This window comes from Lepidothrix coronata, unplaced genomic scaffold (genome assembly GCF_001604755.1).
Source record: "Lepidothrix coronata isolate B3197 unplaced genomic scaffold, Lepidothrix_coronata-1.0 Scaffold74, whole genome shotgun sequence".
Classification (NCBI taxonomy): Eukaryota; Metazoa; Chordata; class Aves; order Passeriformes; family Pipridae; genus Lepidothrix; species Lepidothrix coronata.
Genome location: NW_016690254.1, coordinates 2,277,557 through 2,301,378, shown reverse-complemented (window position 1 = coordinate 2,301,378; position 23,822 = coordinate 2,277,557). Strand labels below are relative to the sequence as shown.

The 23,822-nt window shown below is 37.5% G+C and overlaps 1 protein-coding gene across 4 annotated transcripts in view; it reads right to left on the bottom strand.

The window, feature by feature from the left end:
• The window catches only part of ZMYND11 (zinc finger MYND-type containing 11), a 105,889-nt gene that overhangs the window by 10,378 nt on the left and 71,689 nt on the right, over nt 1-23,822 (bottom strand). For 2 of the 4 annotated variants that reach the window (XM_017819381.1, XM_017819382.1), the window contains exons 4-13: nt 20,646-20,690; nt 17,679-17,840; nt 8,628-8,705; nt 8,145-8,237; nt 6,574-6,661; nt 5,350-5,405; nt 4,542-4,619; nt 3,868-3,986; nt 1,799-2,006; nt 30-98 (exon numbers count right to left, since the gene is read on the bottom strand). In XM_017819381.1, coding sequence (XP_017674870.1) covers nt 30-98; nt 1,799-2,006; nt 3,868-3,986; nt 4,542-4,619; nt 5,350-5,405; nt 6,574-6,661; nt 8,145-8,237; nt 8,628-8,705; nt 17,679-17,840; nt 20,646-20,690 — 996 coding nt within the window. The remainder of the gene's footprint in view (nt 1-29; nt 99-1,798; nt 2,007-3,867; nt 3,987-4,541; nt 4,620-5,349; nt 5,406-6,573; nt 6,662-8,144; nt 8,238-8,627; nt 8,706-17,678; nt 17,841-20,645; nt 20,691-23,822) is intronic. The other 2 variants (XM_017819384.1, XM_017819385.1) reach the window with 2 other exon arrangements.

Below are 23,822 nucleotides of genomic sequence, written 5' to 3'. Positions count from 1 at the left end.
CTACAAACATCTTAATTGAGGTTACTTACTTCTTTCTTGAGTTCCATACTCTGGTTACGTCGTCCTTTCTTTGCTCTTGGTTCCTGAGTAACCTTCAGCTGTGAACATTAAGAAAAGCAGATTGAAGCAATCCAAAAACCAGTTAATATAAGTAGCATTCACTGTAACATGACCAGCACGCCTTTTATTTGTGATTATTTACAATTATTTAATGTATCTGATAGAAAGCTGAACACTGTTCTTAAATGAGAAGTGCACACAATAAACTTTCCACATTATCACTGATGACTGATTACATGAAGGAACAAAATTCATGAACAAGTTCTAACATTCAATATGCAGTTGATAAAATACTCTTAATCATTCCTTCCTTCATTTAACACACAAGTTCAAACACTTGTTTGCTGAAATATTCTGATATCGGTGACCCATAATTAGACATCAGATCTTGTCCAATGCGAGAAAACAGCAATGATTATAAAGGGAATGTAAATATGTAAATATGGTAAGATTATGCAGACTTGATTATAACTGGAGGGGTACAGAACTTCATGCTTTAGAATAACTGTTCCTGTATCCAGGAAAACAGCAAAATAGGTATCAGCATTAACCAAGTAAAAGATGGATGGAAGTAAAATCTGAGATGGAACAGATAATATGTAAATGGACACAGATCCTATGACTGACACTTAAAAAAAAAAAGAGGGAAAATGCCACTGTTATCTTTTATGTGTGACCATTTTCTTGTTTCATCACACACAGTTGCATGACTGCATATAAGACATTAATTACAAGCTCTATAAAGGGTTAGTTAGCAAACCAGGCTTAAAAAACCCTAAATCCACTTTGATAAGGAGCATCCCCTTAAACAACTATAGTTGTATAAGCTGTTAAGTTTATACAACTTATACAACTATAGTTGTATAAGTTGTTAAGTTTTCAGCTCCAAATTGGGTGAAAGACCTGTTTGAAAAAAGGACAAAGGAAGAGGGTCAAAACATGCTGATTTTTTAAATACAGACTTAAAGAGAGGATAGTGGTTTTAAATAAGGAAAGATGTTGCTAGGCTGCCAAAACTACAGAGAAGCATCCTGCAAGCTATGAAAATCTTACTGCCAAATCAGTAATAGTGAATATATAACACCCTCTTGAACAATGAATGACTAGTCAGGTTCAGTTGTGATAAGTGAATTTCCACATGGAACTGCAAAGTTTTGTATCATGGCCAATTGTGCTCTTTGCCTTTGTTAAAAGCAATGTAATTTTTTTTGTTCTGCAGAATTGCTTTTAATCACTTAAATGAGTTGGTGGTCACATGGTCGTCAAGTGCAACACTTGCACCTAACTTTAGTTGGACTTGCTGAAAATGTCACGGTTGGTGTTACTCAGGGATCTGAATGGAGAATACAGTATGAAGTGAACCTACTCGTGAAAAGGTAGCCCTGAACAGCTACAGGGCTGTCCCTTGATGGGACTCAAGAAGGCAGTGTTTCAGTCTATCTGATATCCATGACATTTAACTTGAACATTCCTATTTAACTTTAGAAATCTTGATCTGTCTCATCAAGGTGCTGTAAGAGACAAATATTTTGAAACTTCTGAGAGGTCATCCAAGAAACTGAGGAAAGAGGAAAATCTGTATTCTTGCTATTACTGAGCTACAAAACATAGGGAGAATTGCCTTCAAAAACCTGTGGACAGAGCACAACGCTAACTTATTAGTAGATTAATCAAAAATATGCTATCTTTGTACCCATCAATAAATTGTGCTGATTGCTAACATTATAGCAGCACTCACCTGCTCATTGCTGGTGGAAGAGATACTTGACTCTGCCTCCTCTTCCCCTTTATCCTCATTCTTTGATTTCCAGAATCTCCCCTCACGAAGAAAACGCTGGTGCAGTTCCAGCTCATCACAGGCCTTTTTCCACCCCATACTGCGTTTCACGTGCAGCCGATGGATGTTAACTGTGATATCTTGGATGTTTTCAGAGGGGATCCAGGCCCTTTTGAATTCACATTATGAACAGGTTCAAAAACATTTAATATAGATGAAGGCTTTTGACCTGAGAAACTGACTTCAAAAGCAGTTTTTCACAGTGGCCAATCACTGACAATCTCTTTTTACTCAGACTTTTTTTTAAATTCAAGACATTTGAAAAAAAAAAAAAGGACTGCTTAATAGCAAAATGTCTACTGACAGACATTTTTGTTATTATAAATACTCATTAGCTGTGGGTGCTATGGGTGAAAGTCTCTCTCATTTTTGATGAGCCACAAACCTCCCCCAGTACCAACAGCAGTCAAATCTCCTACCTGCTCTCTTGCTAAATGCCCTGAGTCAGACAGAAACATCTTTGCTGGAGGTTTATATGCTAATTCAATTTAGCTCTTGACCTCTTTGCTAAAACTGTCAAGGAATGTACCAACTTATCACCTTAAATAGAGACACTTGGCAGTTTGGTTCCCAGACTATCAGGATTGAACTTTTGTGGGGACTGTCATGCTCTTTTGGACTGAATTCATGCCAGTGACTTGGTTCCAAAGTTACTTTGTCCTCTTAAATATGTTCAGAGTCCTCATAGAGTTAGATGGGCAGCTCTTGACATTTTGAAAGGTTATACCAAGCACCCAGCTACATTGGACATTAAAGAAAAAGAGTCACTGCCATGCACATCTGCCTAATAGAGTAAATACTGTAACAAATTAAATGTTTTGTGGACAGATTCTTAATTCTTGCAACATAAATTTTATTTCACTGAACTCAAAGAAACAGTGCCAACATACATCACCCAGAAATTCATCCTTTTACCCCAGTCCAGCACAGTAACTAAGCAATGGCACTCTAGTTAAATGTACTTTGTCTTTTGTATCAGCACACATTTAAGAAGTTGCAAGGTGTCAGGTTACTGTATTAAGTAGTTTTAAACAGTGTGAACTTAAAGCCAAAATTACTAATGAGATAAACTGTATTTGCAAACAAATTCAAGGTAAATCATCCTGTGATTGAGACGAAAAAAAATAAAGATTCTTTACCCACTTTTTGACTGTGAGAAACTCTTAGTAGTTGATCTAACAAGTGAAAACGTTATACACTGTGCAAGTTACACTAAAAGCAATTTAAATAAACAGTCTCATAAAACACTGTTACAGAATTGTCTAGGTCCTTTGTGGATGCACCAAAATATACCACCTCCCCAACAACCATGAATTACATTCCAAATGTCTCCTTTCTTCACATTATAGGCATATAAATAAAACAGAAAACAAAATGAGTGTATCCACTGTAGTAACACTACTATAACCCTCCCCAAATGCTGAACAAATGACTACAGATGGAAGTAAAAGCTGATCTCTAAGAGTGACGTTTCCAATGTAAAGAGTGACTCTGAAATTGCAAACTGGCTCACAGCAGGAGCTCTGTCAATGTTCTAGCAATGAAATACAAACATTTGTGATGTATATTATGTTACTAAAACACAACATTGCAGTGTATCATCTACTCAGACGAGAAATTGCTCAAAGTCAATACTGCTGGTAGTAAAAGTACATTTCTGTCCAATTTTCACCTTGGCCTGGATTAGCAGGCTGACACTGATTTGAAGAAACAGTTGAAGTTCACTTGCTGTCTTTAATTAAAATGGCATTAAGTAACATCCCTATGGCAACTATGGAAAGGGAATCTCTGAGTCATTTGGACACTTTGGATGTGTTAGACTGAAATTTAAATTTTCTGAAACAATTATGGCAAGTATTCAGTCTTTCTAATGTTGGCAACTAACTAAGCCAGAATTTACAACATGATAGATGAGATAAATTCTTTTAAGTAATGTTTATAAAAAGCAGCACGTGGAATTAAAAAATTACCTTTGGTGGTGATGGCCAAAAAAGCGAACATCAACTTGATTGTCCTCTTTCTGCATGACTTTGGCTGGCCAAAACCCAAAGCCTTTCATTTTGGCCCAGACCAACTCATGATTAGGTATCTGGAAAAAATGTTGTATTTATTATTGGATATGAAACATTATATTGATATCACCCACAAATATTTTGCTGTAATACTATGCTGGTATCTTAAGAATATTTTTGCTGTTTATGTCTAGAGCTATTTTCATTTTTATCTTCTTACAATACATATTTCCCTGCTAGATAAATTGCTTGGATCAAAGTAAAAAAAAAAATTAAAAAAATCAAAGTCTAAAAAGGGTATAACCGTCTACTGAAAACAGAGATCTTAAACAGTCTAAAAATTAAACTTGTCTTTATAGATTCATTCAGGAGCAAAGTTTTATTTCTGTAAGCTCCTTATTTTCTTGTGAAACTGTTGTAACTGGCTGATATCCAAGTTTTTTAACCTATATTGTTACAGCTTTGAACTTCAATCAACACTTTACTTGTGTAAAATATCTAGGCTTACAGAGTCTTAACCACGCTTTTGAAACAAGCTCACTGAAATGGAATATTCAGAGCGTTAATGACACCAAAACTGCAGGCTTTTATACAGAAGAGCAAACAAATAAGAATCTGTGTCAGCAACATACACAAGGATAGCAGAACCAATTGTCAGGTCGCGCATTTGACAAATAGAAACAGTTCTTGCAAAGCTGCAATTCATCCAGCTGAAAAAGAAAAAAAAGGTAAATAAGCCAAAAAAATCCTATTTATGTGACTTCAGTAGTATCCCTCTCTCTTAAGTAGTAAATTGTTTCAGCCCTGCCTGCTAATTTGGTGGAGTTACTTCTGTCCATGCACACTAGAGGTGTGAAACTAAGGTGGGCTGTGAGAGGATGAAAGACAAGCTGCAGAAACATTATTCATGTTTCAGAAAACCCAGGCAGAGGAAGGAGACTAATTGACACATTAATGATCTATTATAGATGAAATGCAAAGAATAGTTCTTAAAATTCATCAACTATTTAAAGTACATTGTGAAAGAATTAATTCAACTGTTCAAAAGGAGAAAGTGTGCCAGCTCCCCTAGCTTTATTTTTTTTGTCTCCTCTGAATGTTGAGAAAGTGCCAATTACAGAATTTAGTAGAAATCTCACCTCAGGTTCAATTTCTATTATCAAGTACAATTATTTCTAGTCCAATTATATATTATTTGATTATTTTCGAAACTAAAATCTGAATATCAGTATTTTTAAAATTTGAGTCTAGTTGCCCAGAAAAAAAAAAAAAAACAAACCAAAGAAAGAAGAATTCTGAATCAGCTATTAGACAGCTTGGAGAAAAATGGTAACAAATTTCACACTCTTTTAATTTTTATAATATGAAGAATTATTTTCTTAGATTCTGAAATGAAAATCAAGCATCTTGGCTACATCTTGGTTACTTGGTAGTACTTACTTCATGACATGTGTCTTTGTAAAGCATCCTTGCTATATCAGCTTGTTCACTGTCCGCTATAAATTAAAAATAGATGGTATGAACAATCACAGTATGATCACAGTGCTCATGAAGATTTGCAGCTGTCATTGTTGTGACTTTCACTATAATTGTCGTGCTTGAGAATACAAAACATAATTTAATCACTTGGATTGCCCCTCTATTTAAAATTTTCTAACAATCAGTTCAATATCTGTTTTCTGTTTCATATTTGTTTTCTGTTTCATATTTATACGCGAAAATGCCACTTTTACACTGAACAATACAAGTACACATCTGAGGAGCAGCAGCAGGGAGACACAGTTGCTTTTAATATGGATCCAGTTTCTTTCTCTGCTAGTGTCTTAATGACACACTGCAGTTGTCCTAAAACATGGCTCTCTGCTATCACCACTCAATGGGAACACAGGTACAGTCACATAAGTACCTCTGCTCTGAGTAATGCTTCACAGACTATTTATGTGATTCCCTTCACCAGACTATTTATGTGATTCCCTTCACCCCTGTGCATTCCTCTATTACCATATTCACATCTCTCCCCACCAACCACAGTGCGAATCTCCTGGTGCTGCAAACAGACTAGTCCCACCCTCCTCCCACAGCTTCCCTGACGGGGGCCATGTCTGCAGGGGGGAACCACATCCTTCCTGAAATGGCTCTGGAAAACCTTGTTACAGGACTTGGCTATAGTTTCTGGACACGGTGGTGGTGTTTTTCCTACTTGATGGCTACATTGCACCAGCAGCACACTTCTAGTGAGGATGTAGCTATATTTGCCGTCACAATAAGGCAGATATTGCCCAAAAGTAAAAGAAGTATGTGCCTGTAGTACATGTTTTTGCTGACACACCACATCAGAGATCAGTCTCTTTCTACCCTAGCACAACAGATGTATATTGGCAAAAATCCACAGTCTAGACGGACTTAGGCTGCATAAGAAACAGGATGGCAAAGGTGCAAATTGCCATTGAGAGGTTTAGCCAGAGAGAAGGAGAATAGTTCTGTAGTAGGTGGGACAGAAAAGATCCTGCAAGGTCCTCTTGCATCTTACTTTGTTTTTTAAGAGTTCTCAAATTACCTCATCCACACTTGAAACTATCTAATACCAAGTTCCCTCCTGAACTTGTGAGTTTCCTACAAATAAAGACAAAGGAAACAAAGCAAGCAGTAAATGTAGTATTTTACCTCCATAAAAAATCACCGTGTTGTGTAGAAGCAGTTGAGCATCTGCTTTGAACTCCTCATAACTCCTGTACTTTCCTTCATTTACTTTCTACACAAAAGAAAACACAGCACCGTGAAAAAACTGTAAAAGTGCTCTACCTGTTTAATGCAGAGAAGCTTTCACAGAAATCTGCATTATGCAACACAGATCAGACACTGCCTTTCCTGCATACAGAAGGAGTACTTACAACTCTTTGACATGGTTTATTAGTGCCTGAGCATTGGCTGCATCGGACCTTTATGCAATGCCCAGAAGTAAAATAGATTCTTTAACACTTGACCAAGTTTAAAAAATATTTTCTTTGTTATAACAGGGTGAATCCGGAGTAGCTTCAGCGTAAGGTATGGCCCAGAACATTTGTTCAAATTAAAATATATTCCCTTAGGAGAACATTTTGTACCTTAAAATACCAGCTAGTTTCAAATCAGTGTTGACTGCCTTTAAACTTCCAGGATCTTCACTTGACAGCCAGTGTTTTCTGATGAAAGCTGATTCTCCTCGTCTTCCAAACTCATAACAAATGCCTACACAGAGCCATGCAATTCATTTTCCTAGACTGGTCTTTTGTCTGATATGGAATGCAGCAGTTTCAGTTGTGCTCTGTCAAGAACACCTATGAGAACTCTAATCATCAAACAAAACATCATCTGTTTATAGGATGTTACCAAGGCCAAAGGACCTTCTGTGGAAGCAGGAGAAGGTGACAGAGTGAAAGGAAGGCCTGACTTATTTTCAGGCTCAGCCAGTGTTGCCAGTACTTCAAGCCAGGCAGTAGTGCTGGTCTCCAAAACTGTCAGTGAAACTATTGTTTATTCATGTGTTTCTATAATAAAACAAAGGCTTTTCACATCTCTGGTTGTAAGGGGCAAGATATACCCCAGCACTGCATAGTAACCCAGTTCCAGCAATGAGTAAAGATGAATATGCTGTTCATTTTGGTCATGTGCAGTTGATTTATATGAGTCATGATCAGACCTTTGTTTCAGACAAAAGGGACAACATACTTACTAGTACTTTATTTTTGGAACAATTAATGCAAAACAGATGTTTTGAGTGAGTCTTGTTTTTTCATGATCAACAAAATGATTGGTTCTTTATGAATCATTTAGATGCTTATAAATTTGAACACCTACACAAGGGCATAATGACTGAAATTGGAACCTGGTCAAAAACATTGGGCCAGATGTGCAAACATAGGCACTTGAGTCCATATTCAGTCATTTAGCTAAAGGTACTTTATCTAAAGATTTTAGCTACCTAGAACTCCTAATAAAACCTTAGGACAAAAGGACTTGAGGATACTCTACGTCTGAAAAATAGGCACCACTCAAAATGGTTTTACTCAGTTACCTATTTAAGAGGAAAAGATTGAAATGCTAAGCTGCCATATCCAATGCTGGATACAATACTGAAATACTGATCATAAAGAGAATTAAACAGGATTAGTACTTTAGTCATGAAGGAATTTTTAGTCCTTCACTGCTAAAAGACGCCATAAGCAGTGTGGAAGTTAGAAAGTAAGTCACTCTACCTCCTGTATAGTAGGAACATCAACAGCTGAGTGCACCAGCCTTCGGTACATTGGGTGCTTGTTGTCTTTCCCTTTCTTGTTTAGATCTATAGCCTGAAAGGACCATGAGACAGTGTATGTTATTGCATTTAGAATCTGCTTAAAACACAAAAGGATTAGAAAATGCAATAGTTTGGACTGTTTCAGGTGGGGACTACACAAGGCCAAACTGGGGATCCACAGTCTGGCAGATCACATGTGTCTCAAACCTGAAAAATGTCCATTTCAGAGGAGCCACAGGCCCAAGGCATAACCTGCTCCTGCCAAAATGATAGTAATCCAAGCAATAAGACCTGATAAGCGTATGTTGAAATACACACACCACTTATGACAAGGGAAATAAAAAGCTCCTTGTTGTAGCCCTCCTCCCTGCACAGTCACCCATGGGCAACCTTAATGCATCCTCTCCAGTGCACTGAATAAACTTCCCTGTTTCAGACTCACCCGCTCCTTCATACGAGAGACTATGAATCGCAGGTATGTGCTCATCTCTTGTTTACTTGTGTTTTTCTTCTTGATACTCTGCCAAAGAAAAACAGGATCATATTATTATTTTAAACTTGACTCCAAAACTCATCCAATAAAAATTTTCTCTGCATTAACACATAATTTGAAAAGGTAACTTTGAATCACATAACGCACAACTTTTTAGGGAAAATCTTTTCTGGGAAATTAGTAACACTGACATGTCACAACAACTATATATGTTGCTTTGAATTATGTCTGGGCTGAGGACTTCAACTACAGAAGAATTACAAGTTTTATTTCCATTTGTATCTATTATAGTTTGTCAAAACCTCTCGTAAAAAAAGTGCCTAATTAGAATAAAGTAATAAGAAAGGCATTTTAGGGAGCAGCTTAAAATTTATTTAATGGTCTTTTTATTATCAAGGCATAAATATTTTCAGTAAAATAAAAAATAATTTAAAAAATAATATCCTGTACCATCTACAAATTATGTGCTTACTAAGCAAAACGACACCATCTGGAAGGAAGTCAAATCGGTTCTAGCCAGTAGAAACTCAGAGCACTTTTTACTGTTCAAGAAACATAGCAGTTGTGGATTTTTGTGGTTCTTCCTTCACAAAATCTAATCCAGATTCTGGAACATGGATCACTGCTTTTTAGCAGTTCAGGATCCAGAGCTTTTTCCTTCTCATTTTAGTATAGAGATTAATCCCTACCCTTCAAAGTCCATAAAGTCCATCCAGGCTAGTGGGAAGCCCTATATACAGAAAATGTGCTTCTTAAGAGAAGGTGGCTCTCTGCAAATGCCTAATGTGCTCTTAAAAACCAGCCTTTCCAATTCCAGATCGCAGCAGCTGTGCACAGTTCTGCATGGCCTTACAACAGCTGGCTGATATGTGCTATCTCCTCCTTGCTTTTACCTACAGTACTCTCCAAAACAAAATTACAGTGAAACAACAGCATGGGTTCCAGGTTTGTTATCCTGAAGTGTTTCTAACTGCTCACATCTCTTGCAAGGCATTTACTCCTCCTCAGATCTCACGCTGAGTGCCAAGCTGAGTTCTCCCCTTCTCATGCCTCACATCACCACCTGCGTGTAAACTGTGTAGACTAAACCGGCTCAGTTACATGTCCATCCTCAAAATCTGATGGTCTTTAGCAAGATCCACCTAACTGTGCAGATGACTGTTGCTTAGCAAACACAAGAAAAAAGAGAATCCATGTTCTAATAGGTAACTAAGAGAGGTATGAGGCTTAAGAATTATTGATCACTAGAAGTGTGCTATTTTTCATTGAATTACTTATATATGACTCTGAACATATAGAGGGAGCACACACATCAAGGACAGAGCAACTACTTTTATATATTTACTTGGCAAGAGTAAAAATTACACATTAATGCAAAAAAATTTGATAGGATTTGGCTGTGTCTCCTCTGTTTATATTCCTTCTGCAAGACACTGAAGACACTGAAAATCACTGGCCGTGTCCTATGGTTTCAAAGGTGCAACCTATACATCTCAGGATTGTACTGACTGCCTCTTTCTTAAAACCAAATTGTGCACAGCGCTACCTGAGAAGATGTTTATTTAACTAACAGCAATTACAAACATTACAAACTGTGCTGAAATAGCAGTTCAGTCACAAACCTACTTAGATACTACAATATGCATAACAACACTATAGCTTTCTCCTGACTACCACTGTTGGGTAAAACTCACTGTTGTGAAAAGGGCCAGCCCTAGGTATTTCTAATACCCACAGTTCCTTTAAGCATTATTTTCATAATATTAATGGTTGCCTGACCTTCCTTTCAAACTCTGGACTGAGACATAATTTTATCCAGCCCCATATATCTGAATCACCTTCTGTATATTCATGTTTTACTCTGACTGCCGTAAGAACGTGCATTCTGCTGGAATTCAAATCACCTATTCGGTTTCTCATAGACCAACATTGTTACTGCAAATGAAAACCCAAATGTGCATTAAATTATCTGCATTATGAAATGCTGCTGTCATTTTGTCATTTCAGGCACCAGAGCCCTGTATGCTTGCTAATGACACAGCATTTTAAGAGACTGAAACTTATAAGAACACAATAAAACTCATTTGCACTGCCTAGTCCTTCTACATCTCTTTTTCTGACATGGTTCTGAATTTATCATCCTTTGAATTCATGTGAACCATTTTTCATGCCCTGCTGGGCAAGACAGTTTGTAAGAGACTGTGTTGAGATAGATGGTTTACAGTCTTATCCTTCAGATCATAAGAAAAGATAGATAGCTGACTTTGTATCATTACTGATGTCAGCAATTAATATCATCTTAAGCACCAATAAAAATGATATAATTAACTTGCCAATTCAGGCAAACTTGAATTTCTCCACTTTTCCTTCAATTCCCTACCCTGGCTTATTTTAAGAAAAATTTGATCTCCACGTTTCTGTACTAAATTTTGAAAGGTAATAAATTTAGGGAATTGGAGCCTATGAGCCAGTAAAATGTCTTTTTATGGCAAGGTTGCTCACCCTTTGTAGAAAGCCAGTTATATTCCAACCTCTTCATTCATTTTTCAACAAAGATTAGCCATTTAGGAGGTACCATTCACACATTCTTTGGAAGTTATAATGTAAAATGTTTAATTAAATAAAAAAACACAACAACTTCTTCTTTGTATTTTGAAGACTTTTAGTGTTCTCAGAGAAGTCAACCTAGAGCCTCTTAAAGCAACAAAATAGATAATACTAGATGGGGACTATATTTCGCATAAAATCAATTTACATTGCTCTGACACAAGACAATATACCCACTTTAAAGTCCCTTTATTCAGAGTGATATATAAGCAAGTATAAATGAAAATTAGGTCTTCTAATTTCCCACTTTCAGGAAATAAAAACAATGATAGAATCTGATAGAATCTGTAAAAGTGGGGAGATCCACTGTGTATCTTCTCCCACAGTCAGATCTACTAAGATACGCTACTGCAAACCTTGTTTAAGTTCAAGTTTCTTTCAAGGAGATTGCTAAGATTCAATCCAGCCCCCAAAATATTATCAGGATTCTTATACTTGTAGATAGCCTATTTTTGGGATATATTATCTTAATATAGGACTGTGCTGGGTCTGGCTGGGATGAAGTTAATTGTCTTCACAGCATCTCATATGGTGTTGTAATTTAGATTTGTGACCAAAACAGTGTTGATAACACATGGGTGTTTTGGCTCTTGCTGAACAGTGTTTGAACAGTGCCAAGGCCTCAGCAGTTTCTCACTCTGCCCCCACAGTGGATAGACTGGGGGGTACACAAGAAGCTGGGAGAAGACACAACCAGGCAGATAACCTGAACTAACCAAAGAGATATTCCAGGCCAAATAATGTCATGCTCAGCAACAGAAAGGGACAGGAGGGGTTTAGCCATCTTTAGCTCAGGAACTGGATGGGTATGAGTCTATCCTTGGAGGTGGGGAGTGATTGCTTTTGCATTACTTTTGTTTTATTTATCTCTTTTCTTCCATTCCTTCACTTATTTAACAATTTTTACCTCAATCAAAAAGTTTTCTTCCTTTTCTCTTTCTCTGTCCCGCTGGGAGTTGGGGACAGGTGAGTGCTTAGCTGCCTATTGGGGTTAACCCATAACTGGACAATTCCTAAGTCACACCAATTTTTTTGAGAAATCTGCAAATCTTCTGCTTTGAATCAAGGCAAACTGAAAGGCTGGTCAGGCATACATGTTTACATAAGGGATGTAGGAGTGAAGTAATAACATTCACAATAGCAATCCTCATGTAGAAGATTAATGAGATCTGGTAGGTGAAAGGCCAAGGCTGCAATCTAACTCTTTGCTTGTGGGTGCAGGAAATACCTTATATATGCCCTATTCTCTGCAGCACATCTGTTTCTTAGAAGCTGGTACCTGAGGGTTGGATTGACATTGCTCTTTATATTCAATATTCTAGATTAGTAATAGTACCTAGCTGTTAAAGAGGGTAGCAATATATTGCACTGTGCAGGTGTGACTTATTTGGCAATTCTGGCATGCTTATAATGCAGGAATTCACTGGAAGACTTTACAAACCACACAAGGTTAGCAGCAGCTAGGGGCACTGCCAAGAAGCACTCCATCCTGCAGTAGCACCAGTTATGATGGAAGTGAGTAACCCCTGAACCCTGAGTTACCACGTAGCTCTCAACTCCCAAGGTGACAATGGTCAGTCATGATGCTGGAGCTGCTGCAATCTTTGACTTGAAGAGAAAAAAATAGAAAAACTCTAAGAAATCCAAGGTGTCAGTGCCAGCATTCTGCCTAGCTATAAGCATTTAAATTACACTTTCTCCATGGAAAGAGGTTTCCGTTTCCCTATAATCTCCCATTAATTAATATTTTTTCCCTTCCTCTTTCACCTGTTCTGTGTATACACACATCAAAGAGCTGCATTTCAGCTCAGTGATGGATTATGTGAGGGCTGCTCAATGACAGATACATGTTTCTAAGGGACCAGTTTCATTTTCTGAAGCAATTCACATTTCCAGGAGGTCTATATGCAGAGGGGAATTATGTGCATGAGTCTAACATATATTCACCACTGCTCTTTAGTGCTTTACACATTGGCCCTTGGATTTTTTTAGGGCTTAAATTTCCAGAAGAATTTGGTGCTACATATGGAAAGCTTTACTGCTCTACCGCCCTCTCAAACTTCCAACCCTCAGGTCCTCAGGTTTCCTGTACCATTAAGAAAGGTATGCAGGCACATGGAATGGGTCTCAGAGCAATCAATATGCCCTGTGCTCTAAGTACGGTACAGAAAAGCTTCTGCATGAGCAAAATACAGCCTAAGACTTGCCTCTTTCAAGATCATATGCAGTTAAATTAGAATATTCAAAGCATCAGGTGCTTTTGGCAATGTTACAGCTGAATCCACAAATTGATTTCTACTTGTATGGTGCATTAAGCCCTTTCTGAATATGAAGCATCATATGAATTAAATATGCTTTTATGTGCACAAAGCAGGTGGTAGGAGACTCTTTAAGCAGAGGTTTCCCAGTTTTCTCACTGCTGTGGACAAATTCCTTTGTACTTTATTAAGTAGGTCCTATGCAGTGCCCTGTTGTGCCAGCTCCCTGAACTACTCAGGGGTGCGTGGGAGGGACCTTCTGAGGATTAACACCTCCTCAGGTGTGGGCTCTGTGCACTGAACCATGTGGTGCTAATATTGGTCCTATACTAGGACTTGCCTTTACCCATCAATCCGTGACTATTATTTGAGTGATCATGCCAAATCTTGTTCCAGGAATGTTTCATCATACAGTTATCTAACAAACTCCTACCATAACACCCCATAAAGTAAGTTATATCCTTTCTTCCTTCCTTGTATTTTACAGTAACCACCTTGACTGACAGCTCCTACCAAACACCCCCTATCCAAGCACTTGAGCTACTTCAAGTGACCTCCATCTTTCTGTGCTTCTAACTTCCTACTGTTTGTCATTCTCACTTGTCAGATTTTGTCTGAAGTTGATTGTCAACTGCATAATGGTGTATTTTTATGTACTCTATGAAATGCTAGTAACAGTACCAGAACTCAGAAATAGCCTATTTATAGAATACTTATCAGCACAGCATTTAAAATCTTAAGCTCTATAGATTACTTTAGTCTCATATGTATAAACCCCAGTAATATTGAAACACCCACTATGATAGGTAAATTGGTTATAAGTCCTTGCAAAACACATGCATGGAAGACCAATCTCTGATCAGATGACTGTACAAAATTTAAGAGTCAAATGAAACCATATGAATATTTCTTTATTTTTGTTTCACAAATCAAAGTCTTTTTCTCTGGGACAAACTATGTATCAACATGTTTAATATTGCCTTTCTATAAAATTATTTTAAAATCTGAATTTTTAGAAAGTAATAGTCAGTTACACCAATGTGTCAATATTTTTCTATTCAGAATTTTGTATATATCTATTTCCCCTCCCAAAAAACCACTAGTATTTTTGCAGTACTTTCTGTAGGTTTTAGGTGCTAAATTAACAGCTGAAGAGAATTAATTTCCTTCTTTCATCTCATCTAAGAGCAGCAATAAATGTGTAAGTCTCCTACATCCTTCAGAGACCGAGTTGACTAACCCTGTCTTGAATGGACCACTCCAGTACTGGAGAATGTAATCTCTAAGCTCATTCAATATTAAGAGTTTCCTTGTGACCTGTCTACCAGGAATTTTGCTGATAATACCAATTTATTTCACTTAAGACAATGATTAGTCAACAGTCAGGGAAAAATTTCAATCACTGCAATGTGGTTTGAATTGAACTTTTTTGACTTTTGACCCTTGCTGAGAGTTACACAGGGTACAAAAATATTCAGAACGGTACCGCCAAGTAAAAAAGAAAAAAAAGCAGCAAGGAACTGGACATTTTTGTTTATGGATGCAGTGCAGAAAAACTACCAGCAAGGAAACAGAGTTCAGAACAAGGTTTACAAGGGATTTTAAAAAACGTTATGGGAGAAAAAATATTTTAAAGTTATGAACAAATCCTTGGCAATGTCCTTTATAAAATGTTTCTGAGTATTCAAGTGGGCAAGATAAAGCTGCACAGGTTGATCAAACTAATACAACCAGCATTTGTGAAATGAATAATCCAGAGGCTTGCTGACCTTGGCAGCTTTACAGAAGCAATATTTACATAAGAATGAAGTGTTCTTAGATTATTTCTCCCAATATATTCAGTTTTAAACATACTTTTACTTCGCCATTGTAAAGAGCCTTGAAATCCTCAAGTGAAAAGCGCTGTGTCCAGTTATGAGAATTAGGTATGAAAAGATATGTATCTCTTTGTCCCGGCTATCACTTTTCTTGAACGTACATATTTACTGCTGACAATGCAAAGTAAATCCTGTTGTCCTTATGCAAGATAGTTAAGCTCCTCTGGACAGCAGCCACATTACCAGTTTTTTGAATATAGGCCACTCTCTTGCTTTTAACATGAAATTAGAGCAGTCATTTCCTAGGAGGGTGGGGAGAAAGTAGCAAAAAAATACTGAAGCCTGACACAAGGATGCTAACTCCCACACTTACAGGGACTGTGCAAGCCTGCTTAGTCCAAGTTTGCAGAATTAGGGCTTGATGTGATTTGAATTAACTACAAGAAAAACAGAAGCTGCTGGCACAGTGGGAGAAAGGATGCCATGGCATTCATAACGGCAACATTCACAAAAATAGGTTGATCATCACCTGAGGCACTAAGCAAGCCAAAGACCTCTGGGGTAGGTAGTATTTAAGAGTCCCCAAAACCTCTCCTTAGCCTTTATATAACGAAAAGGGAACCAATATACAGAAAGTCAGACACAGAGCACAGGGTCTGAGTTTCACAGGATTTTTTTCAAGGTAAACATTTATTTAATATCATTGCCATGAAGGACTTCAAGGCTTCAAGATGAAAATCAAACTGTTCTTAACACTGACATATCGGTGCATATCTCATGCAATGATTCAGCATTTCCACTCTGATGATATCCATGTTACAAGATAAATGTTATAAAAGCTACCTCATATACAAGGTGGCATAAACCATTTACATTCCCTATTCTCACCAGGTGTGATCTAAAATTACTGGCAAACTAGAATGGAGACTGGATCCAGTTTATCTAATATTAACTATTTATAAGAACTATCAATATGTATTACGAAAACCAACAATTATTAAAAAAAATTATTATGGTCATTCTTTGTTTTTCACAGAGGGAATATTGTTAGCTAAATTAAAGGCTAGAAATTAAATGTAGAGAGATACAGTACATGTCTCTATTCTTAACTGTTTTTTCCTGCCGCTACTTCTTTTTCATTCCTTTCAACCTCCTTGAGGCAGGCTTGATTTTTTTATTTCCCTAAACGCTGAGAGCTCTCTATCTGAGGCAACAGGCAACAGGTTTTTTACCACTGGCTCTGAGGTAACACCAGTCAAAAAGTGCTCTTTTGAGACAAAACAATCCATGTGTTTTCAACAACTGCTTCTCCACACACTATGAAGTACCCGAACTCTTACATTCCTTGCACCACAGATCATCTGAAGGTGAGTCTGCTGCTCTACTCTAGATCTAAGCTTTTAGCAAGGGAATTGCCTCTCCCTCCAGCAATCCTAGGCAGAGTAGAACTGGCAGTTTTATGCTTTTCTCTAGCAAGAATTTTATCTTAAACATTCATATGCATTATTCCCTCCACAGGAAGGGAGCCTAGCTCTGTAGGAAGCCTAGTAATGTGCTCCATGGGAGGAGGTGACACAGAGATGACAACAGCAAGAAGTGTCTGGCTGGTTCATGGCCAGGTATCAGTAAGCACCATCCTGACTAGAATGTTTAGTCTTCTAATGACATGTAGACATGTCTGCCCATTCTTGAAAAGTATATAAAAAATATTTTTGCTGTCTCCTTACCATACTCATAAGAATAGCATTTTTAAAGAAAAAGCAAATAGATATGGATGCCATGAGTGAAATCCAGATTGACCTTTTTGCACCAACAGAATCCACATTATTAAATGAGAAGCAGGATTTCACTCAGTATCTTTTGACACTGCTCTCATCAGCAACATAATTGTGACTTTATGAGGTAAAATATTATTCCAATAAAATATTCAGAATGCAGTCGTCAAAATGCAAAAAAAAGTTACATTATGATTCATTAAAATGATGTTAAGTAAAAACAGTAGCATCTTATACAGCAAGTTGTTTACTCATTGAAGATTTCCACTGCATTCACGAGTGGCAAACGTACGTACACACATTCCCACACAGTAAACTGTGTGTGTTCAAATGCATAAGTAAAACTTGCTGGAGTCTTCAAAAATGACCATCTGCTACATGCACCACATTTTGGTATCTCTGTATAGATGCTCTAGGTAGGTACCATCATTTCAACATTCAGTTCTTTATCCATTAACCTGGCCAGACCATCTGGACACCTTAATGAATCTATTAATGAATATCAATCCTCTAATCAGCACATGAAATCTCATAGGTACTCACCCTGCAAACTGGGCACTGCCAGTGACTACTGCTGTCTCTAAGCCTGAACTCATCAGACAAACACTTGGAATGATACACACGAAAACACAGGTCACATATCAACACCTCTCCAGGCAAATGGCATTCAAAACAATACCAGTCATGATTTTCTGTTTCCCAGTCCTACAAAAAATACAAAATATTTTGGTATGACATTCTGTCAAAATCTGCAGGAACTAAGAACAAAATTGATATGTCTTGAAATCCAGCAGCAATTAGACATTATAAACATTTTAAGAAGTGTATAATGTTTAAAAAACAGGGGAAAACCTATATGCTTAAAGATCTTATCAATTTAATACACACTAACTCCAATAGAATATGAATGTCAAGTTTTAGTTTTTTTCAAGTGTCTGATTAGTAGCAATTTCAAATATGAGCTCTGTCCACAATGAAAAGTGGGTTTGTTTTCTACCTTTGTGTAAAACACTTGTTGACCTCTCCGTATGAGACTGCAAACAAGAGTTTGTGCACCTCAACAGACCATACCTATTTCCTTGGACTACTTTCCTTGGTTTGATTGTTACAGTATATTTTCAACTGTAATTTTCTGAAGGGCAATCCCTTCCAGTCTTTATTCTCTTAAAACTGTCAACTTTTCAGCATCAAAGTGTTGAGTTACAAGAAATAAATGAAATCATGAACCAATTACTGCAAGAAACGTTTCTGCTAAGCAATCTCAATGCAATTGAAAAAATAGAAAATGTTTCACTTGCTGTGCTCAATAGCACTAGGCTCATTCCTGAAATGCTCTACAGAAGACAAAGGATATGGTTCTGCTGATGCACAGATGTCTTTAATATATTCTTCCTTGAAAATTCACCCCCAACGGCCAAATTCTGACCTTTGAAACATGTGCACAAGCTTTGCTGAAATAAATGAGAGCAACATGCATATAATTTGGAGGCAGAATTTTGCTCTAGGAATCTATACTTCTAAAACCAAGCAGAATTGCCAGTGGCCACTGTTAAATGTTTATGTTTGTTATCTGAAATGCCACACTTTTCTCTACCCTTAGAAGACAAAATAGCTGTCATATCTCAGATAAAACTCCCAATGCCTTTTCATGTCAAATGTCACTTTTCAATGGGTTCAGATCTCTGAAAAAATCTCTCCTATTCTGCAATAAATTATCTTGATAAAAATCTGATCAAGCCATTTTTAATGTTATGTTGTAAAGGTGGGGTTAGCAATTCCCACTGACTGCCGGAACTGGCATTTGTTCGATTGTCATTTTTCTGTGCCTGGGAACTTCAGTCATTTCATTTAAGTCCTCGTGTGAAAGGTCTCCTCCAGCGGAGCAGCATAAGAAGTGCTACACAGAAGTGGCACTTCCAGTCCCTTGCACTGAAGAACAGCTGTGTTTTGTATCTAATCCATCTGACCAGAGCCCTCATGAACAGAAAAGATTTAGGGACAGCCTCAACCCAGACTGCCTACATTGAATTTTATATACCATGAATGTTGGATTGCAGGGGCAGCAAGTTAAGGGTGAAAAAAACATCCCTAACAACCTTTAACCAGTGATTTTTGAACTCAGAACTTTGCCCTCCTTTGTTGTGCAGATTAACAGTGTAACTTGACCTTTTATCATTTCTTCTCATTTAATGCAGTCTCCCCATTTAATTTTATTTGGCCAATTCTGTATATCTCAGGATGGCATAATAATACCACCCCATATGGCTATAAAGAACACATTCTTGTTTTACCAAATCTTTCCCCTTCCAAATTCCAGTGGCAGTGTACTTTGGGAGCCCTTTCTTCAGGATATTTTAGAAACAACTAAAGATACTGCATTGTTGGTGCACTTGATTTGCCTGCAGACTGAGAAAAATCAGGATAAAGTATTGCTTTGTATTTCTTTCATATTCACTGTAATACATATCTTCTTTAAGAAACAAACAAAAAAAATCAGGTGGCAGTAAAGGGCCAATTAAGCAAGAAAAAGAATCAGTTTTGGTTAAAGATCTATTCAGATAAAAATCAAACTGAGAAGACCTCAAGAGGTCCTAGAGTTTCACCACAGAATCACATTCCAGGATTCTTAATTTTTATTCGTACTAGTTACATATTTGCATCTCCCAGATATTCCATTGTTAAGAAATATGCTGGCAAAGAGATGTGGAATGTCATAAACATACGGAAATATACTTGCTGGCAAGAAAAATCATACGCTCAAGCCAGAAACCATGACGTTAAATAAAACACCAGAAGAAGCTTCCTTCAGTATTCACACTGTAAAATTTTGAAAACATCGTTATTTCTAAATACAAACACCCAGGTTTTTCACAGAAAAGAGTTTTAGTTTAATGCAGTATATTTAGTGCATAAGTATATATAAGACATTCATTTGTGCATATATGTGAAACGCTAATAAAAACCAATAAAAAAAGGTACATAACCCTTGTGGACAACTGCCCTATTGACTTCAATAGCAAGGTCAGAGGCATTAATTTTCCTCCAACAGAAAATGTTGGTTATTGCTTCTCTCAGTTTAGATAAAGGAGGGAAATGTGCTCCCAACACTTTTTTTTTTTTTTTCTGTGCGGGAAATCGAATTTATTTAAATATCTCAAGCTCTGACTGTCAGTGTTTGGGGTAGGACAGGTCAAAACTCCGCCAGCTGCAGACACGGTTAATAAGTGTGCAATTACCGCACCCACCACCAGGTGTCACCAGCCGCTCCCAAAAACCACCGATCCAAGGGCGACCGTGGTGACAGGGAATTGTGGCATGTGAGCGACCACTGCCAGCCCCGGGAGAGCCATCCAGCTACATACATACAGGATGTACACTAAACTCGGAGTTGGGAGTGACATGGATGATGGTGGTGGCTAATATAGTAAACTAAGCTACCCTAATGGAAGACAGAAAACGTAATAGAAAATATGACAGAATTCAAAACCACATAGTGCAAAAATTGTTCACCTTGTTTTTTGCTGCTGTCTGGGAAAAAGGCTGCATACCGTAGGCCTTTCAAAATAAAAACAAAACAAACTTTGTATCTATACTGTAAGCCATCTGATTATCAGGATATACATAAGGCTAGAAAGAATTCATGCACAGTGACCAGGAAATCAATCTGTTAGTTCTAACTTCTGGTTCCATACATTTCCTCCTGCATTTCTGGAATGCTACCTAACACTTTCACCACATTTTACTTCTTTAAATTATCCCATGTACTTATATCATTAAAAGAACCCAACACCCATCATTTTCCCCATATACATACCCACCACCAGGCCAACTTAAAAATCATCAGGAATATTAATGATTGTTAATTAATGCACTCTCTTAGATACATAAACCTTCTCTGTGCATCTAAAAAAGATCCTTCTAAGAAAATTTACAGCATAGGGAGTGGCCCCGCCAAAATCACAGCAACACCTTCTTTGCTGCGTTAAATGTTAAGCTATCAATTTATCAGTAAAACTCACAGTCCTTATTTGTGTATAAAAGGTGATACATTTTCCCAGGGCCATGCAGACTGAAGGAAGGATCTCCGCCACAGGGACTCAATTTGCCAATATCCTTATTTCCTGACGCAGGGCAGGGAAAGCCTCCTGGGTCACTGTGCTGGTAGGAGAAGGGAATCCTCCACCAGCAGCGCTGCTGCCCAAGTTCAGCAGTTCAGCGGCACCCAGTGACTGGCCACAGCCCTCAAGAGGCAGCGGGTTTGGCAGCAAAGCTGCACAGCTCAGATCCAACAGGAGGCCTTCCCCCTTCCTTTTACTCAGCTGCCTGCTGCATTCATAGATCTATGCACCAGCAGGGCAGCAAATGTTGGTTTGGAGGGCTGTATTTAATACCCAAAGAGCTACCTGTGCTCTGTTAAGCAGAGTGGGATCTTACAATGATATGGGCCACATTTGGTCACTTGTTCTTTATATTCAAATCAGTCAAACATTATATGACAAAGGTCACTTTGCACTGACATAAATAGTTGAGATTTCTCAGCAACATAAGTGAAACACTGCAACAATTTCAAAAATACAGATTAATTTATGAGCAGCACATAAGCTTACTTTTTTGTGATTTGTCTTAAGTAGGTTGTCTTAAAGCAAATACATACATTTATTCTGGAAGTACAGAAAGATAACATGGGACAAAAAATGTCAGGCTATCCAGAACATTTGACAATTTAAATACAGATAAACTCAACAGAAAGGAATGAATCATCATGTCGTAGCCTTTACTGTAAAATAAAATATATAGTTGTTGTCAAGGAAAGAATAATTTTAGTGCACAAAGAAAATGTCCATTATAATGCAAATGTACATGGAAAAGAAATGCTTACTCATTAGTAATGGAGATTTACTTAGCTGTAATTGAAATAGGGAATCTGTATGTTGGAGAATGTGACATCCTGCTGCACAATTAGCATACCATTAAGTAGGAGATGTGAAGCACATACTGACAGTAAAATTAACAATAACTCAGAGGTCACAATTGTAACTATTAGGTCACTTCCACACCTTAGCAAGCCCATAATTATTGTAAAAAAAAAAAGAGAAATGTAAAAACAAGTAATAAACTTTTATTTTCATATAAATTATATGTAGGCATTGCAGATGAAAAGAGTAAAACCTCCTTTCTTAGGCTTTGTCTAAAAGGACCACTTTGCCTTTTTATAATGAATATTTCATTAACATAGCTCATTTCTTACCTGTTAATCTGTTTTCTCCAAGTCCCTTAATGGTAGCCCAGATACTCGGTATTAAGTCACTCTACTATCAGGTGGAGAGAGCAAAAGGGAGGGGGAAAAAGGCAAAACTCTATTCATGAAACTCCCCTTTCTGGGGATTTGCTGTTTTCACACTGTTGAACTAGATTTCCCAAACAATCCAAACTATGGATATCCTTTGGACCCAACCAGCAGGCTAAAAAAAGAAAAGGGTCACATAGATGGGAAAAACAGTTATAAGTCAGTTATCTTTTTGGTACATCGTGTTTATTTATGAATAGTATACATACTTCTGTTGTCCTAAATTCAATATGATGCAAAAGAAGGGGAGCATTTTCCATGGAGCTCATGGTTCCCAGCACTTCCTCTGTGGCACTTGTCCCATAGCACTCTTTGAGCTTTTTGTTCCCAGGTGTTCTGCTTCAAGCGCTTCTCCAGAGTTTCTTTGCTGCTGTGGTGTTTCTCTACACCTCTCACCTACACTCATGCACACACAGCTCCTCCCAGGTCCCTGGATTTTCATTCAGACCCACCTGTGCACAAATTCATGGTCAGCCCTGCATAGTGTCTGCGCTTTAACAGTCCCTAGAGCTCCAACTGCCCAGTGGATAAAGAATTTAGAACAGTTTTTCACATTTAGTCTAAAGGGAGAATATTAGCACATTATGGTAGATTTCACCCACTTTGTACCGTAACAACACTGTCACAGTGGTGGAATCTAGAATGGCAACAAGGTCCATGCCAGCAGAAAGTAGTCATTTACAAAATATAAATTATTTAAAAATAGTGGTATTTGCACGCTACATTTATTTCAAGACATTTTCAAATCAAGCCCATAACTTTAGTGTAATCTTTTCCTGACTATTCCATAACCCTTTTGAAAACTGAAAAGAATGTCAATAAATGAGTTCCTACTATTTCTCAGATTCCCATTTCTTTAACGTCTAATGAGACAGGTTACGCCCAGTTTAAAGATATAATTTCTGAGGCAAATGTTTTGGATTCTGGTATTTTAGGATTTGGGAACAGCCATAAGGAACACTTCCTTCTCCTCTCCTCACCTCTATCAGCTTTGAACATCAGAGTCCTTTATATTTTCTTAGCTTAGAAATAAGCTTTTAAAATATGAGGTTCTGCCATTAAGTTTTCTTTTTTGGCTTTCAGTAACTCTTCACTGGAACCCAACAAAGTTGACTACTAGTCCATATCAAGTAGACAGATACACTGAAATAATTGCCTCTCACAAAAATTATGCATTACTTTTTTCATATCTTTGATTTTGCTTTAGGTTTTACAACATGCATCCATCATCAGCTGCTGTTGGGGAGTAATTACTATCTTCTGTACTTAATCCTTCATATTTCAAACTTTCTGCTGTAAATTTAAAGCCTTTATTATAATAACAAGTGGTAGTACTGCAT